General features: G+C 47.2%; 1 protein-coding gene across 5 annotated transcripts in view; it reads right to left on the reverse strand.

The window, feature by feature from the left end:
* The window catches only part of IQCH (IQ motif containing H), a 137,196-nt gene that overhangs the window by 14,884 nt on the left and 101,789 nt on the right, over positions 1–20,523 (reverse strand). For all 5 annotated transcript variants that reach the window (XR_002095135.1, XM_019503950.1, XM_019503947.1 and 2 more), the window contains 4 exons: positions 17,757–17,924; positions 8,643–8,768; positions 4,787–4,848; positions 1,673–1,781 (listed from right to left, as the gene is read on the reverse strand). Coding sequence is in view for 4 of the 5 variants with exons in the window: in XM_019503950.1 (XP_019359495.1) it covers positions 1,673–1,781; positions 4,787–4,848; positions 8,643–8,768; positions 17,757–17,924 (465 nt within the window). In the remaining variant the exon portion in view is untranslated. The remainder of the gene's footprint in view (positions 1–1,672; positions 1,782–4,786; positions 4,849–8,642; positions 8,769–17,756; positions 17,925–20,523) is intronic.

The following is a 20,523-nucleotide window of genomic DNA, read 5'->3' on the forward strand; positions in this document are numbered from 1 at the left end:
TGCCTTCCTTCAGGACAGCGAGCTGGGTTCTGCTGTCCAGGGCAAATGAGGAGGACCGCTATTGAAGTAAGGAGAATAAGTTGTCGAGGCATGAAAGAGACCCTGCGAGAGGGTGGAGTGTGAGAGGCCCTAGTGAGAGGAGGGCGCTATGAACGTGTGTGTGACTGAGGCCTGATGACGAGGCCTAACCTTGGTCTGGCTGTAGGCCAGGATCACTGTGTTGTCTGGATGCCATCTGCGAGACTTGGGCTGCGGTACAGGGGAGGATCGGAGCTGCAGATAGCACCCCCTGGCACTGGGGCAAGAATGGGCAGCCTCCCACCTTAATTAATATTCTAATTAATTAGCAACAAGGCATGGCAGGTGAGACAGGTGGGTGGTGTGCCCAAAGGCAAGTGGGGAAACTAGCACTGTGCCTAGTCAGGGAGCCCCACTTTGCCACACATGGTGAAACGTAATTAGATCTTACCTGAAAAATGTGATTTCACACTCTGCTCAGCACAGGAACAAACAGACTTACCATTTAAAAGAATCTGTTTTAAACTTATTCCCTGTGAGTAAGAGCACAAATTGATAAACAAGGTGCCCTCATAACTTTTAACAAAATGCCTACGGTCCAGATGTAAAGCGAAGGGGCATATGAGCTAGCAGGAGAATAGCTGCTGGAAAGTTATGCTACTCTTTGGATTGAAAAGTTGGTACGGGACAAGGGAAGAACCGCCTTGCCAACCGAGGCTGTAAATATTTATCGTATTGGCAGTCTGTGCTCTTGCTTGTAGGTTACAATTTATTGTAGTTCCAATGGTAGGTTTGTAGTTTTACAATTTATTTCCTCTTGCAGGTTGAATGTCTTATCTCCTAAATATACCATTTATAGTCAGCTTGTTTTTCAGGTCTTAGCTGGCATGTACTATTTTTGGTCGGGGCCAGCAAATAGACAAGGCTGAGCACAGGGCTGGATTCATTATCACTCCACAGTCTCTTTTAAAAAAGTAGACTGGCACAAAAGAGTGACAGAGCAAGCGCCAACGATTCTTTGGGGAACATTGCCAGTACAGAAAACCTTAAGCTACAAGGACCAACTCAGCAGCTCTGTCTCGACTTTGCAGCGTCTCCTGGCGCAGGAGGTTGGGCGAGGTGGGCTGGTTTTGTCCAGAGGAGGTTGGATGAAGGAAACAAAAATGAAATTGAATAATCTATCTCAGTGTTCAAGGTGACATGCAAGGGCTAAAGCAGCTGATTAGCTGCTGGAAGGTGGGTTGGATTTCTTAAAATAATGTAATAATCCAAGTGGTTATTAGTAAAATGGGGATGCTTGTTTTTTAATTTGTCATCTTGATTGTATCCCTTTAAAAAGAAACCAGAGGCAATTACCTATAGCCTGTGACAATTACCTACAGCAGCAAGGTGGGCTTCTTTACCTTTACAAGAGAAATTCCAAGGATTTGGTGTTTCATGCTAGAACCTCTCTGCTTTTAAAGAAAAAGTTTCAAACTATTAAATTTAACTAACGAGTTCACTGGGAGACTTACTATATTGACTTAGACACTGTAAAATATGTACTGCTAACAATAAAACAGGAATGGTTTAGCACTTGTTTACGATACAGCATGAGGTATTTTCAGCCCTTGTACAGAAATTAACCAGGATCGTTAGTTAATTAACACCTCACCTTAAAATTGGTCTCGCCTTGCATATTAGGTGCTGATATTTCTTGATGGATGATGAAGAGATTGCGAGCAAAGGTCATGAGGACCCCCTGGAGATCCTCTCCGATTGTTCTGTTAATGATATCCAAACAAATGAGTTTACCAATGATTTCCTTCACATGCTTAGAAACAATCACCCTCTCATTTGTGCCTGTCTGGTGATGGAATTTAATGAGTATTTTCAATCTCACAAGGTGGCAATCTTCAGGGAGATATGAAAGATGAGGCTCCATTTTAACTTGTCAACAGAAAGGATTTGTGTAATAAATAATTTTTATTAATCAACTTAGCAGAGGAGAGCAGTGGGTTCAGCTATTCTAAGCAGAAGGCTACCACTGAGTTAGGACAGTGGCACTAGCACATTATTTTAACATTTAAATTAGTTTAAAAGCATTGTTGCTGCCCCATGCATATTGAGATACAATTCATGCATAGAGCATATTTGGACATGCAGACATTAAAACTTCACAAACATTTCTCAGAGAGCTGTGTCATACTTAGAAGCATCAACGTTAGTCTTTGGTGCTGCAGTCTCTTAGGAATATATACAGATCCTCACTGTAGCCTCCTATGTTGAGGGGAAACGAGCCTTCTTTAGTGGACCACAGCAGCAATGAACATGAGCATAGTGCAAGATTAATTATACAGATGAGCTATTTCAATGGTGTTACAAATTGAACCAAACTGCTGCATTCTTGCAACTGTTTCCAAATGAAAGATGTGGGTTGCCTCCTATTTTGCAGTCTTGTTGGAGGGATAAACATGGATCACAAAGTGTAAGACCCAGTGAGTTTGCATGGCTGGCAGTATGGACAGCACATGCTACGTCAGGGTGACAAATGCATCTGAGAGCTCTCCAGGGAATTAGGTGTTGTTGGCATGAGGTCAGAAATAAATGAACTCGTACACCCTAGAGACTTACACTTATGCAAGTGATACAAGTACTTGTACAGCTACTATGACAACCCATAAGAGGACACATTCATACAAAGACGTACGTATGCGTGCATGTCTAGGACTGGCCACCTCACATGGTCAGGAGGAAGAGGCAAGGGGTCATGGCTACCCCTTACCACCCAATCCCGTCCCATGTTCAGCTGAGGTTCATTTACTTAATTATCCTTCTAATTTCTCTTGCAGTTCCTTGATCCACAAACTGCACTAGCTCAAGCTACATTTACTCTGCAGACAGTAGCACAGTGTAGGGCAGGGCAGGCAAAGTCCTGGCTGGCAGTGGACTCCATTTCCCAGAAGCCCCTACCTTCATGGCTGGGGCCAGTCTCCATGGAGACCCCAGCCACAGCTGCGCTGTGATAGCACAAGCCTGGGGTTGCCATGGAGACTGGCCCCAGCCGCACTGGCAGGGCACGTGTCACAGGACAAGGCAGGGCGCTGCTCCAGAGCCACTGGGAGCTTGCAGTAGGGGCAGCTTTGTTGGGCCCAGGGCAGTGCTGCAATCTGCAGCCTGCATGCTTCCAGCAGGGGTGTACAAGCAGCAGATCATGGCTCTGCCCTGGCTCCTTGCAGCGGTGACAGCGTGGTTCCAAGCCAGGGCAGAGCCATGATCTGCTGCCTGTGCGCCCCTGCCCAGAGCACGCAGGCTGCAGATCATGGCTCTGTCTTAGCCTCAACCAAGCTGCCCACACTGCAAGATCCCAGTCGGTCTGGAACAGCCCCCTGCCCTCTCCTGCCATGTGCCCTACCAGCGTGTCTAGGGCCAGTCTTCATGGCAACCCCAGCCTTGTGCTATCACCGTGCAACTGTGGCTGGGGTCTCCATGGAGACCAGCCTCAGCCATGTGGGCAGCAGCTGCTGGGAAATGGAGTCCAGTTGCTGGCCAGATCCACCATTTTGCCCAACCTTGGTGTAGGGACTCCCCAGCTAGCTTCAAACTAAACTAGTTCACTGGATACTAGTGCCAGTCCAGATATTGCTGCACAGAGCTCCAGGTGGAGCTGCCAAGAGGCAAAGTAATACAGCCCATGCAGTGCTCAAATACTGCAATGCCTAGACTGCTACTTGTACCCAAATGAGCTCGTGTCAAGCTGGCTTGGGTATCTTCACACTGATTGCAGGCTGCAAGACAGACAACTGCTTACTCTGTTAGTCATTTACCAAAGCCTTTCCCTGTCTGCAGCCTGGCAGTCTTACTGAGAGTTAGGGTTGTGTGAAGCTTCAGTCCCCGATTCGATTCGGCAGAGATTCAGCCTAATTCGGTGCATGAATCTCTGAATCGAATCAGGATCCTGAATCTGAATCAAATCGAATCAGAACCCTGTGAATCGAGATTGGAGAGATTTGGAAAGATTTGGTTTAAATGTTTTTTTCTGCATACCTCTAGGTAGCAGGGGCTTGTGAATACAGCGATGCTGGGGTGCATGGAGCGTCCCACAGGAGCACATGAGGCTCCCCAGTGTGCTTGGCAGTGGACCAGAAGCACTTCTGGTCCACTTCTGGGTCCACTGGGGAGCCCCTTGCATTCCCCTGGCTCAGCGACTGGTGCCTCTTGGGTCTGGGGGGGCACCCGAGGTCCCCCCACAGCTGATTGCCGAGCCAGGGGAATGTGGGGGGCCCTCCCTGCACGCTCCCTGGCAGACCCAGAACACTTCCAGGTTCACCGCCGAGCACGTGGAGGGCCACCCACACTCCTATGGGACGCTCCATCCATCCCAGCATTGCAGCAATCACAAGCTGCGCTGGTACCTCCAAGTACGTAGAAAAAACATTTAAAGCTGTATCTATGGCTGACTCGCTGATTCTCCAAATCAGCATCAAATCTTCAGATCTGGATTCAGTCGAATTGAATCGGGGACAGTGATCCGAATTCACGAATTGAATCACTGTCCCTGATTCGGGTCGAATCCAAATCCGAATCCAATAGGGCTAGCTTCACATACCCCTACTGAGAGTCAGAGTTTCTGAGTAACAGGTGACCATCACTGGAACACTACATTGCCTTCAAGTACATCATCAGTTTTATTAAAATCCATGACATCAATACTCTGTCTTTTCACCTTCTTCAGTTTAAAAACTTTCCACCAATTTATCCAGTTATTTAATTTACAGTGTGTACTCACATCATTCCCAATCTGTATCGCCTGCGGTCTTCATAGAGCATAAAAATGGTTCCTTGTTTTTCCTGTTAAATTGAAAAAAAACCTTTATTTTAATTGTTCCTGAAAACAACACTTCCAATTACAGATGTCTAAAATGTACTGTACATGGAAAGTAAGTACATAATCACGTAATTAAAGAAAGGTTAGTTTTAAAATGTGTGTAATGGATCATTAGTAAGCATAACCTAAGTAATTTATACTTGAGAACAGAAAGTGGTAATTTTCTGTAAATCCAAATACACATATTTCAAGGCTACTACTCAGTAATAAATATTTTGTTCCCTCTACAGTGTGGGATGAACACGAATGGATACTTTCAAACTTGACCTGTACGTGGTCCAGCTCATTTAAGATGATGTGTAAAAACACTAAATTCTTAGTACAGTAGAAATTACTTTAGTTTTTCATGCTCCTTAAAATAAGTTTCTACAGTTGTTCTTAGGTGCTGAGTTAACATGAACTATCATAACGCCTTCCAATTCATTCTGAGTCAATAGGTTCACCAACAAAATTCATGGGGCCTAATAGTTAGATGTATTGAGCCATGACGGTTACTAGGAACATGGAAAAATTTCCTGATATAACAGCCCATCCCAGAGAAGGCTTAGAGTGGGACAGCTTGAAGGATGACTGTAGATTTCATGATGAAACCCTCCACCCCTTAAGACCTCTTTCCATTTGCTATTTTTCCTCTGAATACCAGCTTTTATCTTCATTTTACCCACTAGCCTATTTCTTTTTCTCCTCTCTTGATATATCCTCCTTCTATTCATAATCCTTTAGCTCTCCCTTCTCCAATGAAGGAAGAGGTTTCTTTCTTTCTCATCTCTCCTACTGTTCACCTTTATCATCTGCCTTTTCTTATCATCTTATTCTTCCCCTCTTTTACAAAATCATCTGCACTTCCTATGTAGCTAGTTAATGCAAAACCCACAGCACTATAGCTTTCAAGGAGTCAATAATATACTTAGGCTTGGCAGCATTTGATTTTTATTTTTTAATCATTTTGACGGCTAATATTGATGTTTACTTTTAAGCATTTATTCAGATTTTTATCGATTTAAATTTTCAGGATTCCACGAAATTAAGTATGTGCGAGGCAGACGATTTATCAGTTACAGTGTACTGTTATTATCGTGCAGTTTAACCGCCTGCCGCGACAAACGTAACTACTGTAGGGCTGCCGCCAGCTGAGTGGCAGAGCTGCCATCAGTCCCAGCTCCACTCACCCGTAGCTCCCTTGTCTGCTTTGCCACTTCCTCTTCCTTTGTTCCCAGTCCCCTGAGGTTTCTGGGAATTGCAGTCCAAACTACACCTGGCACCGTTCTCTAGGACTGCTCCCCCATCATCACCATCACACACTCCATCAGCCATCATTTTTCTTATGCTCCCTTTCTATGAATTTTGATTATTAACAATGGAGATATTTTTACATCGCTCTGTGAGTGTGAGGTGAAATCATTGTTTGCCAATAAAAAGTGAATCCTGCCAAATCTAACTATACTACATCTAAAGGAAGCCAACAGAAGACCTGTAGCTAAACTAACCTTATTTATAATATAGGGCCTGCTAAAAAAACACCTTTGTTATGCAGGGGCTTGTCTACACTGTTTCCAAACAGCACCTGAATATCATCAAAAAATATGCCCTGCCTACACATTCAGGATGCACCAAATCCTGGGAATAAGGCAGTCTAGGAGTCTTGGGGCATCTCTGCCTGCATGGCAAGAAGCACGCCTGAAACAGAGTCTGAGAATAGCTTGGGGTATGTGTTTAGGGCTGTTTTAAGGAGGCTTCGCTGCCTCATTTTTGGGTTTTGGCAGACACTGGGCAGGATGTGCCACTCAGCTGGGGCCCCCAAGCAGAGCACAAGGTGGCATAAATAGGTTTCACACATTTTGGCTGCTAGCACCAAGGCTGAAAGGGACTTGGGGGTCATGATTAACCACAAGATGAACATGAGCCACCAATACGATGTTGCAGCTGGTAAAGCAAGCCAAACTCTGGCTTGCATCCACCGATGCTTCTCAAGTAAGTCTTAGGGTATCATCCTCCCACTGTACTCGGCCTTGGTGAGGCCACAGCTGGAGTACTGCATCCAATTCTGGGCTCCACAATTCAAGAAGGATGTGGAGAAGCTTGTGAGATTCCAGAGGAGAGCCACGTGCATGATCAGAGGGCAGGAGAACAGACCTTATGAAGAGAGGCTGAGAGCCATGGGACTCTTCAGCCTGGAAAAGCGCAGGCTCACGGGACCTGTTGGTTGCCTATAAGTACAGCAGGGGCATGCATCAGGATCTGGGGGAACGTCTGTTCACCAGAGCACCCCAAGGGATGACAATGTCCAACGGTCACAGACCCCTCCAAGACCGTTTCAGGCTGGACATAAGGAAAAACCTCTTTACTGTCTGAGCCCCCAAGGCCTGGAATAGACTCGCCCCAGAGGTGGGGCAAGCACCTACTCTGGACTCCTTTAAGAAGCATTTGGACGTTTATCTTGCTGGGATCCTGTGACCCCAACTGACTTCCTGCCCCTGGGGCAGGGGGTTGGACTTGGTGATCTCCCAAGGTCCCTTCCAGCCTTAATGTCTATGAAATCAGTCTCAGAAAGTCTGCCAAAAAGAATTGCATGTTAAACTGCAACCAGGCCATCCTCCTATTACCAACAAACTCCTGCAACCACCACGTTCATGCGACTTTACTCTGCCTGCGTCCCTGTAACAGGTGTGCCTCTTTGGGGTCTGCCCACTAGTGCCCCGCCCACCTGTTACGGGCCAACCGCCTGCCTTCTCGCCTACCATGACTTGTTATTAATTGCTTAATTAGAGGATGTTAATTAAGTGGGAGGCTGCCCATTTTCTGCCCCGATGCCAGGGGGGCACTATCTGCAGCTCCTTTCCACCCCTTACACCGCAGCCCAAGCCTCGCAGATGGTACTCACATTGGTTAGTTTGGGCCTTACTATATTCTGGCCCCCTCGTCCTCCCTGGGCTCTCCATGGCCCTGCTCCGCTGGGCGCCTCACTGGGCATTTGTCAATGCTGCCCCCCCTCTCCGGGGCTTCTCACTGCCCCTTTGGCTCTGGGCTTCTCCCGTGGCCCCCTTGGCTCTAAGGCTTCTCTCGCTCAGGTGGGCTCAGGTGGCCCTAGCCGTGCCTAGCCCTAACCTCCTTGGGGGTCTCAAAACCCCTCCTGGCTCAGGTGGCCTCGGCCTTACCTGGCCTCCAACTCTGCACCCCTTCTCTGGGGCTGGGGTCCATACACCCCAAAGTGCTGTGCCCTTGCAGGCACCAGGGCTAGCACACCCAAAGTGCTGCGCCCTCGCAGGCGCCGGGGTCAGTGCACCCAAAATGCTGTGCCCTCGCAGGCGCCGGGGTCCCGTATGAGGCCTCCTCCAACCCCTAATAGCCTCACCCAAACCACCGGTCTAAACAGCAAACAGAAAACACAAGCCCCTAGGCTATAACATAAAATCTAAGCCATCCAGCTAAACAACATTCAATCCCTACCAGGGAATTCTCCACCCCATAACAGCAATCAGGAGCTGCTCATGCAGTGAAGCTTCTCCCTTGGCTGCCGGCGGGGAACTCCCTGCCTGGCCTCAGCCTGGGGTTATAAGGGAGCCAGGCCCTGCCCCTTCCGGTCAGCTGACTCCCATCAGTTACCCTGGCAACCCACAGCTGGATTCCTTACTTATTGCTCCACAAGTAGCAGGCACCTCAGTGCCCTGCCACAGTCCCATTTCAGGGGACTGGAATTTCCATATACCAAGTTATGCAGAGCAAACGTTACACTTGTTATAACTTTTTCCTTTTTTACCTGGACATCAAATCCAATGCCATGAGCCTTACACATCTGGAGGAGAACACTGTAGTAGATTACAGACAGGCTGGAGTGCCTCATCTGACTGCTCAGGACAGCATAGCGGCTTCTTAGTGGAGACGACTGGGGGGGAAAAAACATCATGTTTATTCCATATCCTTTCATATAAAGCACGTTCAATTTTCTACTTACTGTGATGGATTTTTTTCTCTCAGTTATACTGGTGTGAAGCTGGGATAACTCCATTGATTATACAGGTGGAATCCCCATTCCTATTAGAAACAGAGATTTCTGTGCAGTGACCCAGATTCTCCTCCTGCTATCGGTGTAACATGAGTGAGTTAGCCGTCGATGTTGTTATCTTGCTAGCTCTATAAAACCAGTCTACCAGATTCTGCCAGTGAGGGTGCCACTCTGGATTTAAGCTGCTAGTAGCCAAGTGCATTATCTATTACTCTCTGTAGATCTCTACATTTTGTTAAAGTTATATGATCAGCTGCTATTTGATCTGAATGGAGATTCCAGTGCTTATAGTCAGTGGAGATCCTTGGGTTCTGGGTGGATTCATCAGGGCCCAGTTTTCACCTGGCCTTACTTCAAGTCTGCTCAAGTGAGCACTGTGTTTGCAGGCATAGATGGTTACCATGGTACAAATCTGGTAGTTTAGTGCCTCATCCAAAAATCTGCAGTCATCAAAGTTCGTATCTGAAAAGGCAGAGGCCTTTTTTAAAAGTGTGGTCTTTCGTATGTATAATATGGCAATGCAAAACTCAATATGTTCTTTGCTGTTCTGCACTATTACAAAGCTGAAAAGTGTAGGCCAGTATGATACAGGAAAGCCAAATAGTTTTTTGGGAATTGCTGAAGGCTGATGGATGGCAGCATCATGTCTGAGGAAACCCAGCTCTTCCACACGCTCTGATAACGCTGTTCAGATACAAGGGCAGCAGCCAGAGCTATAGGTATGTAGGCGCGAGGTGCAAGCACTCTACAGACCAGTATGATCACCAAGCATGTCACCGTGCGGTTACTGCCATGAAGGTCAAGGTTATTCCAGTCCTGTTTTTGCATTAAGTTACAAGATATGACAACTGCAGCAAGTACTGCCCTAAAATGAGCCTTGTTATTAGTTAATATAGGCATAGTCGAGTCCCTTGGGCTCTGTCTGCAGGGGATGGGAACCGCCCTTCTTTCCAGGCTGCTTAGATTTTGGGGTTTTGGAAAGTGAATTTGCAGCAATTGTTCATGTTCATCATTGTACTTTTGGAAATGCGCGATAATTTATTACCTCCATTGTGCGGTACTAGGAAAAAGGCACATTAGCCTATTTTAACTTGCATTAGCAAAAGCACGCTTTTTTGTGACACTAACGCGTGTTAAAATAGGCAAATGCACATTAAAGTGCATATGTACACACTTGAAACAAGGTCTCTGCACATCTTTGTGGCTAGAAAAGCGTAACAAGGAATCAGGCACTCACAGTACAACCTCGCAGGTTCTCAGCACTCACTAGGACAAATGCTCACCTGGTGTAAATCAGTTGAAATCACAGGAGTTGTGCTGATTTACACTAGCTAAAGCCAATGCAAAGCAAGGGCACCTGGCACTCAGGATCTGTTCCATAAAACACTCTAAGCTTAAGACACAAGGGCTGTGCAACGTGACTCAAACCCACTGAATGTTCATAGGAGAACCCCAAGCTCAGCTTGATTTCGGAGAGCTTTGTGACTCAATGTGAGCCTCTGTACAGCATTACTTTGAAGTCGATGGGTGCTGAGTACATGCAAAGGTGGGATTTACCCCGTTGTGTATTGTTCATGCTTGATAAGAAGTGCTTTGCTCTGCTGTCACATGCATGCTGTGCTCTCAGAAACACACTGCAGGACCAACACCGGATCCAGGAGCTCTGGAACAAACAAGTTTTCTGAATGTAGGAAAACCTATTTGTCTCGATCATCCTTTCTGTGGTATCTCAAGAGGGTTGGGTGTCAGCTCTTTTCAGAGACAGGAAACATGTTCTTAAAAGGAGAAAGTGAAACCAAGGAACAATGGACCAGATTCTATTCCACCTCTTAGGCCCAGTGGACTTAGGCACCTAAATGTGATCCTATCCCATCCTGCTCAAGTCCCTGAGAAACTAATACAAAAGGTGGGTGGATCTTTCTCCTTACTACTTTTTTTTACTCATTTCTAAGGGTTAGATGACAGCCTGTTACATAGGTATCCAGGTTGTACCTGTATTGGTCTCGAGGAAAGAGAGTGAGTGAGTGAGGATTTAGTTAGGGAGCTTCTGGAGGGGCTGGACATTTTTAAGTCAGCCGGCCCGGATGATCTTCACCCTAGAGTCCTGAAGGAACTGGCTGGGGTCATTGCAAGTCCCCTGGCGCGGTTTTATGAACACTCGTGGTGCTCTGGAGAGGTGCCGGAGGACTGGAAGAGGACCAACGTGGTTCCCATCTTCAAAAAGGGGAGGAAAGAGGACCCGGGGAACTACAGGCCAGTCAGCCTTACCTCGATCCTGGGCAAGCTGTTCGAGAAAATTATTCTGGCACGCATCCAGGAGGGGCCAGCAGGGAACGGCATGCTCAGGGGCAACCAGCACGGGTTCATCAGCGGCAGGTCCTGTCAGACCAACCTGGTGGCCTTTTACGACCAGGTCACTAAATCATTGGATGCAGGGGTGGCAGTGGATATAGTTTTCCTAGACTTCAGGAAGGCTTTTGATACTGTCTCTCACCCCATTCTCATTAGGAAGCTGGGGGACTGTGGCGTAGACACCCATACAGTCCAATGGGTCGCCAACTGGTTAGAGAGTCGCACCCAGAGGGTGGTAGTGGATGGGTCCTTCTCGACCTGGAAGGACGTGGGAAGTGGGGTCCCACAGGGCTCGGTCCTTGGGCCTGCACTGTTCAATATCTTCATCAGTGATTTGGACGAGGGGGTGCAAAGCACCCTGTTCAAGTTTGCTGATGACACTAAGATGTGGGGGGATGTGGGCACAATAGAGGGGAGCAACAGGCTACAGTTAGACCTAGATAGGTTACAAGGATGGGCGGAGGAGAACAGGATGGGGTTTAACACAGACAAGTGTAAGGTGATGCACCTGGGGAGGAACAATCGGCACCACACATACAGGCTGGGGAACTCCCCTCTTGTCAGCACGGAGGTGGAAAAGGATCTGGGAGTCATTATTGACTCCAAGATGAACATGAGTCGGCAATGTGGGGAGGCGGCTAGGAAGGCCAACTGCACCTTGTCGTGCATCCACAGATGCATCTCGAGCAGGTCCAAGGAGGTGATCCTCCCCCTCTATGCGGCACTGGTCAGGCCGCAGCTGGAGTACTGCGTCCAGTTCTGGGCGCCGCACTTTAAGAGGGATGTGGACAGCATCGAGAGGGTCCAGAGGAGGGCCACTCGTATGATCAAGGGACAGCAGGGTAGGTCCTATGAGGAAAGGTTGCGGGACCTGAACCTGTTCAGCCTTCAAAAGAGAAGGCTGAGGGGGGATCTTGTGGCCTGTTATAAACTGGTTAGGGGGGATCAGCAGGCGCTGGGGGAGTCCCTGTTCCCCCGAGCGCCGCAAGGAGTGACCAGGAACAATGGTCACAAGCTGGCGGAGGGAAGGTTTAAGTTGGACATCAGGAGGCGCTACTTCACGGTCAGGGCGGCTAGGGTCTGGAACCAGCTTCCAAGTGAGGTGGTGCAGGCTCCCACCCTGGGGGTTTTTAAGAGGAGGTTGGATGACCACCTTACTGGGGTCATTTGACCCCAGTGCTCTTCCTGCCATGGCAGGGGGTCGGACTAGATGATCTGCTCAGGTCCCTTCCGACCCTAGAAACTATGAAACTATGAAAAGGCAATCAGGACTTGTGGTAGAGGTGATATCTTTTATAAGACCAACAAGATTTTTCCAAAGAAATTCTTTAGTCCCAAGTTTTTGGGCACAAATGCCCTTCATCGGGCATTGGAGAAAAGATTGTACACCCTTCATCAGGCACTGGAGAAAAGAGAACTTTTACAATCTTTTCTCCAATGCCTGATGAAGGGTGTTTGCACCTGAAAGCTTGCAATTAAATAAACTTTTCTTGCAAAAATCTTGTTGGTCTAATAAAAGATATCATCTCTACTACAAGTCCTGATAGCCTGTTACATCGGTAGATGTATCTATGGATTTTTCAGGACTTGAACAGGGTGGAATAGATTGGCATTTAGCTGATTAAGTTCACTCCAACACCCAGCAGATGAAATAAAATGCAACGCTGTGCATCTCCAGGATGTAAGGTTTTGAAACACGTGTATACGAGGATATCCTTCAGTGTTGGCCAGCTGTCATCGGAGGTATATTTTTAGATCTAACAAAATGGAAGCTTTAATGCCATTGAGAATGTAGCTGCTGGATTTACTCAGCGTGTGCCCGTCTGGTCTTGAACATCCGGTCACGCGCCACGCGGCCCTGGATGCTCGGGGGTGTTTGCCTGTCCGTCCCTGCTGTCCCGCCGAGTGGATGTCTCTCTCCTGAGTAGTCTCTCCCCCAGTCTTGCCTGCCATGACTTTGTATCTTATTCCAGTGGTGGGGTGTCCGACTGCTGGGGTTCTCGCGAGTATGGGACAGCTGGATGATGATCTTCTGCGAGCCTCCACCTCCCCTCTACCTTGCCCTCCCACCCTGCCTTGACAGGTTCACGATGTCCTTCGGCTGGTTTGTCTGACTGTTGGGGTTCTGCAGATGCTCGCTGGGGATGGTTGTATCAGCCCGCGGGGCCTAACCCTACCTCCGCCCACAGTGCCTTACTACTGCCTGGCCTCCCAGGTGATAGCAACCCCTCCTGGTCTTAAGCAACACCTGGTCCCTAGATACCTTGCACCACAACCCCTCCCAAGGTGGGAAACAAAAGAAACGTTATCAACAACAAACAAAATATGACGATGTGCACAAAAAGGGGAGAGTCTCTGCCCTCTTGCCCTCTACACTTGCGGCTAGCTCAACAATGCCAGGCCTCAGATGCCCAAGGTCCCTAGGCAGCCGTAAACTGGGACCTGGCTAGACTGCCAGCTCCAGCGCTCTCCTCCTCACTCTTTGACCCGCCTGTGGGCTCGCTGGACCCGTGGTGGCCCTTCTCCGCACGCCTCCCACACGTCCCTCGTTGGGGGGGCTCTACACCACTGGGGCCTGGCTTCTGCAGCCTCTTGCACTGCTTATGCCCTTCGTCTCCCACCTGGGGCATCTCCTCAAGCCCACCGGAGCCTGCGACAATCCCACTTGGTCTGGTGTCCTGGTGGCTGCTGCTCCCTCCAGCTCCCCGGTAGTAGCCCCTGGCGTCACCCTCTTTCCGTTCTTTCTGGTCTACAGGGCCGGGTCCCTGGTCTGAGCGAGGGACGACAGCTTCCTCACTCCCTGTGCTGCTGCTGGCAGCGTTGTTCCTGCGGCGGGCTTTGCTGCATTCCCCCGTGTTGGGAGAAGCAGCTTCCCACCCCTTTTACCCTCGTAGGGGCTCTGGGAGGAACCTCCCTGTTAAGGACCCTGCAAGTCTCTGCCCTGCTTCCTTGCCAGTGGCTCTTTTTATATCCGCTGGCAGGCTCTTACTGCCAGCGTTATCTGCTGGCCGCAGCTGTATAAAGGTGCGGCTAATGAGCCGCTTGGGTCCTGCCTCCATTTTCAGCTTTGCTGCAGATCCTGCTACAGGCAAGAAGTTTTTTGTTTCTTTCCTTTTGCTTTTGCCTTCCCTGGCGGCTTCCTGACCCCAGGGTTCCCCCCCAGCTCCTTGGGGTCTGCCCCTCTGTTTCTCCCCATGACACAGTGTTTTAGGAGAGATAGCAGATGTGCCCAGTATTAAAGAACCCTGTTCTGATGGTCTCATCCACTTGCATGACTCTACAGGCGTTGCTCCTGAGACCAAGGTGAGACAGGCAAGTGTAAGGCTGGCAGAATCCTAACGAGTTAACAAATACTAGACATAATCTTTTTATAAAATCACTGAAAGTACAATCATGTACTGCAAAGCTAGGACTTAAAAGTTTTGCTTACATATTATTTTACCTCTTTATTAATGGTGTCCAATCAATAGCATTTTGCTATGAAATAAAAGAAAGGCAGAAAACATTTCTCAGGCTCAAATTCCATATTGATTTCTGCATTTTATTTTAAGTCTCAGCTAGTACAAGGGATCTGACTCAAATCTCTCTGAAGTGAATGGAAGTGTTTTCATTGAATGCAACAGGAGATGGATCAGGCTCTTGCTGGCTTGTCCAAGGCCATGGGGTCCGAGCCTGGATTACCAGTCTTGTGCTCAGACTACGTAATCGCACGCAAAAGACTCAACTAAAAGGATTCACCTTGACTAGGGTGTAAAGGTGCATTGTTAGATCATGTCAAATGCACCTTTCAAACCTCATGAAGACAAACCCTCAATATAGGAGGTCTTTACTGTCCCTTCCATACCTGCATGCAACTCCCACTGTCCTATTTTGTCTCTTATGGAGAGAACCAGTGCTCCCTTATCCTGTTCACAGTAGACCTGTCTTTCCAGTCCTTAAAGAGCCAAGGGCCTCTCTGGAATCAAAGCCTTTCCTGCCAGAGCACCCCAGAAACGTGGCCACAGACACTGAGTTTTGTTCTCCCTGGCAGCCTCACACTAGTTTGCCCTCTGTGCTGCTGCAGTTAGGGGGGTCTCCCTTGCTGTATCAGGGGGGATCTTTGAATGTGTCATATCTGATTCGCCTCCGAGTCCTTAATAGCACAGAAGAAAACTGTAAAGATTATTTTTCACGCATATGTCTTCCAGCTGCAGTTTCAAGTTCCCCAAGCTGCATCTGTGCTGCCTTTCTCTCAAGCCCTAGACTGCCACAAAGAAGCAAGCCCTTCCCACTAGCTCCTGCTTCACACATGCCCATTTTGTGGGTGGTGAGTGGCTTTGGCCATGTGCTCAGTACCGCTCTACGCTGCCCACTCAGTTGGAGTGGGCATGGCTTGTTTCTCTCTGGCTCAGCAGGTCCCTATGCACTTACCAGGAGGGGCAGTGCTCACGTGAGCACACCTGGTGTCATCAGTGGGGCTGGCACAGTGGCTGAGATTCAGTAAAGCATGCAAGTGCCTGCTCAGTACCATCCCTTTTCAGCACAGGAATTAAGCTTTGCTTAGGTCTGGTCTTGAACAGAGATGCTGAACTGAACCTTGGCTTGAGCTGGTGGAAGGACTGGGCTCTTCATTCTTGAAAAGGGGATACTGCACACTGAAGCATATAATTTACAGTGTTTTTTCCAAAATGATTTTTGTTTCGACACTGACGCATCTATGTCGACGTCGCAAAAATCCTTACGCCATACATCTCTGCCTGAAAATTAATCATGTTTATAATATTCTGAGAATTAATAACACCCATTGCTCAAGTCATTAACTTAAAAAAGGAGCTTCCAAAATCTGTTCTCGGCAGTAGAGGACCACAAATAAATGAATGCTTGATAAAATAATCCAAGTAGCAGTTTAACAAGCGTAAACTTGAATGTGGCTGCAATAACACAGAACTATTGTTTAAGGCTTGGCATCAGGTTGATGAGGTGCTTATTTCAGCTACAAAGCATGCATACACATGCATAATGAACTGCAGTATGAATTATTAATGTGTTGCTTATTTAGCCTCATCTGTCTGGAAGATAATGTATCCTAACTATAATGAGTGATTGGTTTTGTACATAATTACAGTAGCAGCAGTATCTAGGAAATTTGTTCTTTCAAAGAAGGATTTCTAAAAATAAAATCATCACACAAACTCAGTTGCTGTTCTAGTTTATCAAAATCAAACCTACCAGCACAGAGACTATATAATAAATTAAAGGGGACAGAATCATTATTAACATCATAATTTTACACAAAGTGTTTTACTTAATCATTCATTACAGATCATGTGCTGTAAAAGCATTTGTCTCTTGGTTTGTTTTTTTTTCTAGAGATATGTATGAAGATGGAACATTTTTGTAGTTAACTCTTAAGGAGATAAGAGCCAAAGAAATAAAGAGCGAGGGAAAAAGTACAGGATAGAGAGACAGTTTATGTTAATCCTGACAGATTTTTAATTAAAAAAGTTGTTACTTGATTACTCTTCATTTCTAAAACATGCACTACTGGGACTAATCATATCTAATTTACTCCTCTCCAAGTGAAAGTGGCTGCTTGAGAAGAACAATAGATCAGGATCTCCTTAACCTCTAAATTACAGCTCCCTGACACTTTGGGGATGGTGCAACATCTCTCCTCCCCTTACAAAATGGGGGCTGCACCTTCTGGCCAATGGCATGAGCATGGCGGTTGCTTTGCAAGCATCTCCTAACTCACCCTGACTTTCTCTAGAGGATTTTACTTGGCCCTGCCTTCCACACAGGTGAGCTGTCATTATAAGGACAATCTCATGGTTGTGAGACCTCTAAACCATGACCCACTATAGATGATACAACAAATAATACCACTGCGTGCATGGCACACTTCTTATGACGATATCGAAGTATTTTTAAAACACTGGCTTATTTAGCTTTGCAACATCCCAGTGACACTGGGCAGTATTAATGCCGCCACGCTGGACAGATCTGAGCTCAGAGTCATGAGATCCTCCAAAGGATGTAAGCTGCACAGCACTCGTTGCTTCATCCCCAGCTACCAGAACAAAATCCAGAGTGGATTTAGGTGCCTGCTGCCTGTGTATCCCATTCTGCAGGCACCGCAGACAGGGATACACAACAGCCAGCAGGTTGAGTGGAGAGCTACTGATGGTAGCCAAGAAAGACACCGAAGACAAGAGTGTGTCCTAAGCCCAGGCCTCTCTGGGACTAACATGCCCAACTCCGGTCTGCAGGCAGAGGCTTCCCTCCCCTGGGAATTCACAGCCAGGACCTCTCTCCTGCAGCCGGATACCTCCACCACTCCAAGGTCCGTCTACAAGGGTCAATCCTTTCTTTGAAGACAAGTCTAAATAGGAATAGCAGAGGGAGAAAGTACTGATTTCTTCCACTCTTGTCCCCACCTTTTAGTGAACAGTCCAGCTATTGGGCCACTTGCCTGGGGTATGGACTTTTCTACCAGACATGCCTCAATCGAACACCGGTGCGCGAAGCATTACTTACGATTTTGGCCTCCCCAGTTTGAACACTTTGGCTCTTCATTTTCATACAGGGAAGTGGTACTTCAAGGCGACCAGAGCTACAATCCAGATTTCCATCTGTCACATACAACATGAGCTGAGTGAGGGCCAGCTGGTCACTGTAGTAGAGGTCAAGGTCTGTTGCCCATACCTAATCAAAACACAAGCAGACAAAAAAAGCAGAACCCACCCAGTTGATTTAATGAAGCAGATACTCCCCTGGCTTTTAAGTGTGCCAGGACATTACTTACTTGACCGAAATAAAGAAACTATTTCTGAACAAGAAAACCAAACCTGTTACCCTTTTTTTTTTAACATAATCCACCAGAGAACATGCAAAAGCTCAGTAATAAACTCCTAAGCAACTCACTAAACCCACTGCAAAAGGTTTTAGCATGAATTAAGGAGCTGCCTGTAGATTAACTCCTTGGGTGGAGCCACTCACAACTGATCCTAATAATTCACGTAAGGGTTTTTTAATCCCTGAAGAATTATTACATTTAAAAAAAACCCTCCAGAGACCAGGAAAGCTTTTATGGGATGCAAACAAGGAGGGCCCAGAGGGCACAGTGAAACAGTGAACAAAAGGGACCGTTAAATGCAGGAAGCACCCCTACTTGTACATAAAACATGCATTAGTCATCCAAGGTTTTAGCAAAGCATGTTCCTGTTCAAAGTGTGTGACCTTGGGAGTGGGTGCTTTGTCCTGTATGTAGCAAACAATGTGATGTGTGGCCTGGTTCTGCTTCCCTGCCACCAACTGTGGGTTACCCCAGATTTACATCTGTGGAGCAGTGAGCAGGGAGTCAGGCCCTTCAATTTTAAAGCTGGAAGTGATGCATGCACCTGTAAAATCCTCCCTCTGCACAAGCCTGATCATTGTACCTCTAACTACTCCCTGGTGCACCAACACAAGTGCAAACATGTGTGCACGCACACCATTTAGGCTTGGACAGCCCCTGCCATCCAGCAGGTTTGGGCACCTCACCCTCTTTAAGGGGTGGTGGGGAAAGGCCTGAGGACCTGAGGCTCAGACACATTATGATCCAGCTCCTTCAAGGTATTCAGATGCCCCCACCCTCAATGAAATCAGTGAGTCAGGCACTTAAATACCTCTGTGATGGACCTACGTGATGAACCCAGGAACTCCCAAATCCTAGGCTAGTACTCTAACCACTGGCCCATCTTGGCTGATTTAACAAATGTCTTGCAGCAAACACATGGAGCCCTCTGCCTCCGATAACAGCAGCAACAGGCTTCTGCTATGAGAAATTAAATTGTATTTTCATGAATACTAGAGGCTCCTGGGCCTTTACTTCCCAACAAATGTTGGGGGGCAACAGCTTCTTGAAGCATCCTACAGTTCAATACAGCTCTGGGGACCACAGAGGAAGGGAAGCAGGGAGGCCTTTGTGGTAGATCTGAATAGGCTCTGGGATCTGCTCCCCTTTGATCTCAGCCCCTCACCTGCTTGTTGGCAATAGCACTCATCTCAGATGGGCTTTGCGCATCGGGCAATGCCAGAACTGCTGGCCTGGTCCAGGGGGGATAAAGGAAGGGAAGGTCCTTGAACTGTCCCCCCACAACTCCTGTACTCATGCAAGCCTCCACGTGATTTTGCCTCGGAGTTTTTCCTCTTTAAAAAATGCCTGTGCCAAATAGGCACCAATAAGACGTGTTAACCTATATAAAATATCTGCCCTAGAGTGGACTCCTTTAAAACAAATCTAGCAGTGAGTGACTTGAATAAGCCTTTGAATGGTAAATGGCATCATTATAAGGATATTAAGAGGTCAGGCAGTCAAGGCCTCTTGGTAAACTGGAGTTAATTTCTGAATCATATTCACATAGTAATGCCCTTTTTATAATAGCGAATAAATCACATCTGTAACAGTTGTTAATAACTAACTGCCAAGTATCTGTTGCTGTATTAAATATCCTATTTGTCAACTTAAATATTTCCTGCTGCATGGTATAAAATGCAAATGAGATGCTAATGGCTACCTTTGCTTAGTAAGAAGGAACTTGCACCAATTACTATGCTTAATTTTCCCCACAAACGTATTTTTATGTCATCACTTCCTACAAAGATGGAAGGAACTTCCATCTAGATTTTTATTATTTTGCTATTTGTTAACCTTTTGAAGGAGCTTAGCATTTTTATGGAGCATGTAGTTTATAATTAAGTACATTTCCCTAAATACTAGCAAAACGGTCATTGCTAATGCAGCTTTAATTGTGAGGGAATTAGATTTTAGAATCTAAAATTAGTATTCTTTAAATAAAAAAAAAAAAGGACTGAAGAGGTTGGGGAAGACGAGCAAAAGCTACAGAAAAGTTTTAGTTTATTGGTCCACATCTGCCCTGAGGAGGGCAGTAGCTATTAGTGGCTGCCCTGTAAGCCATGTGGCCAGTTTCCAGGGCCACATATCCACGGCAGCAAATTCAAAGTCCATGTTGGCACTGACTGGAAACTTTGCTAGAAGTCTCAGCACAGATGCAGGATGCAAGGGTCTTGGGAGCCATGAGCCCTGGAGCTGGTCCCTGCCGGAGAAGACAGGCTGGGACGGCGAGTGAAGCTTGCAAAGCTCCCAGTGCCACTGCCTGCGAGGCGCCGGCTCGGTGGATCAGGCAGACGCTGTGGATGTTCAAAGGCCTGTGCTGACAGTGTGGTATGAACCTGGCCCTCAACACACGGCAGGTGAAGCAGGACAGAAATGCAGCCTGGCAAATCTGGAATGGTCCTTAGC

This window comes from Gavialis gangeticus, unplaced genomic scaffold (genome assembly GCF_001723915.1).
Source record: "Gavialis gangeticus isolate Ggan-Ray unplaced genomic scaffold, GavGan_comp1, whole genome shotgun sequence".
Lineage (NCBI taxonomy): Eukaryota > Metazoa > Chordata > Crocodylia > Gavialidae > Gavialis > Gavialis gangeticus.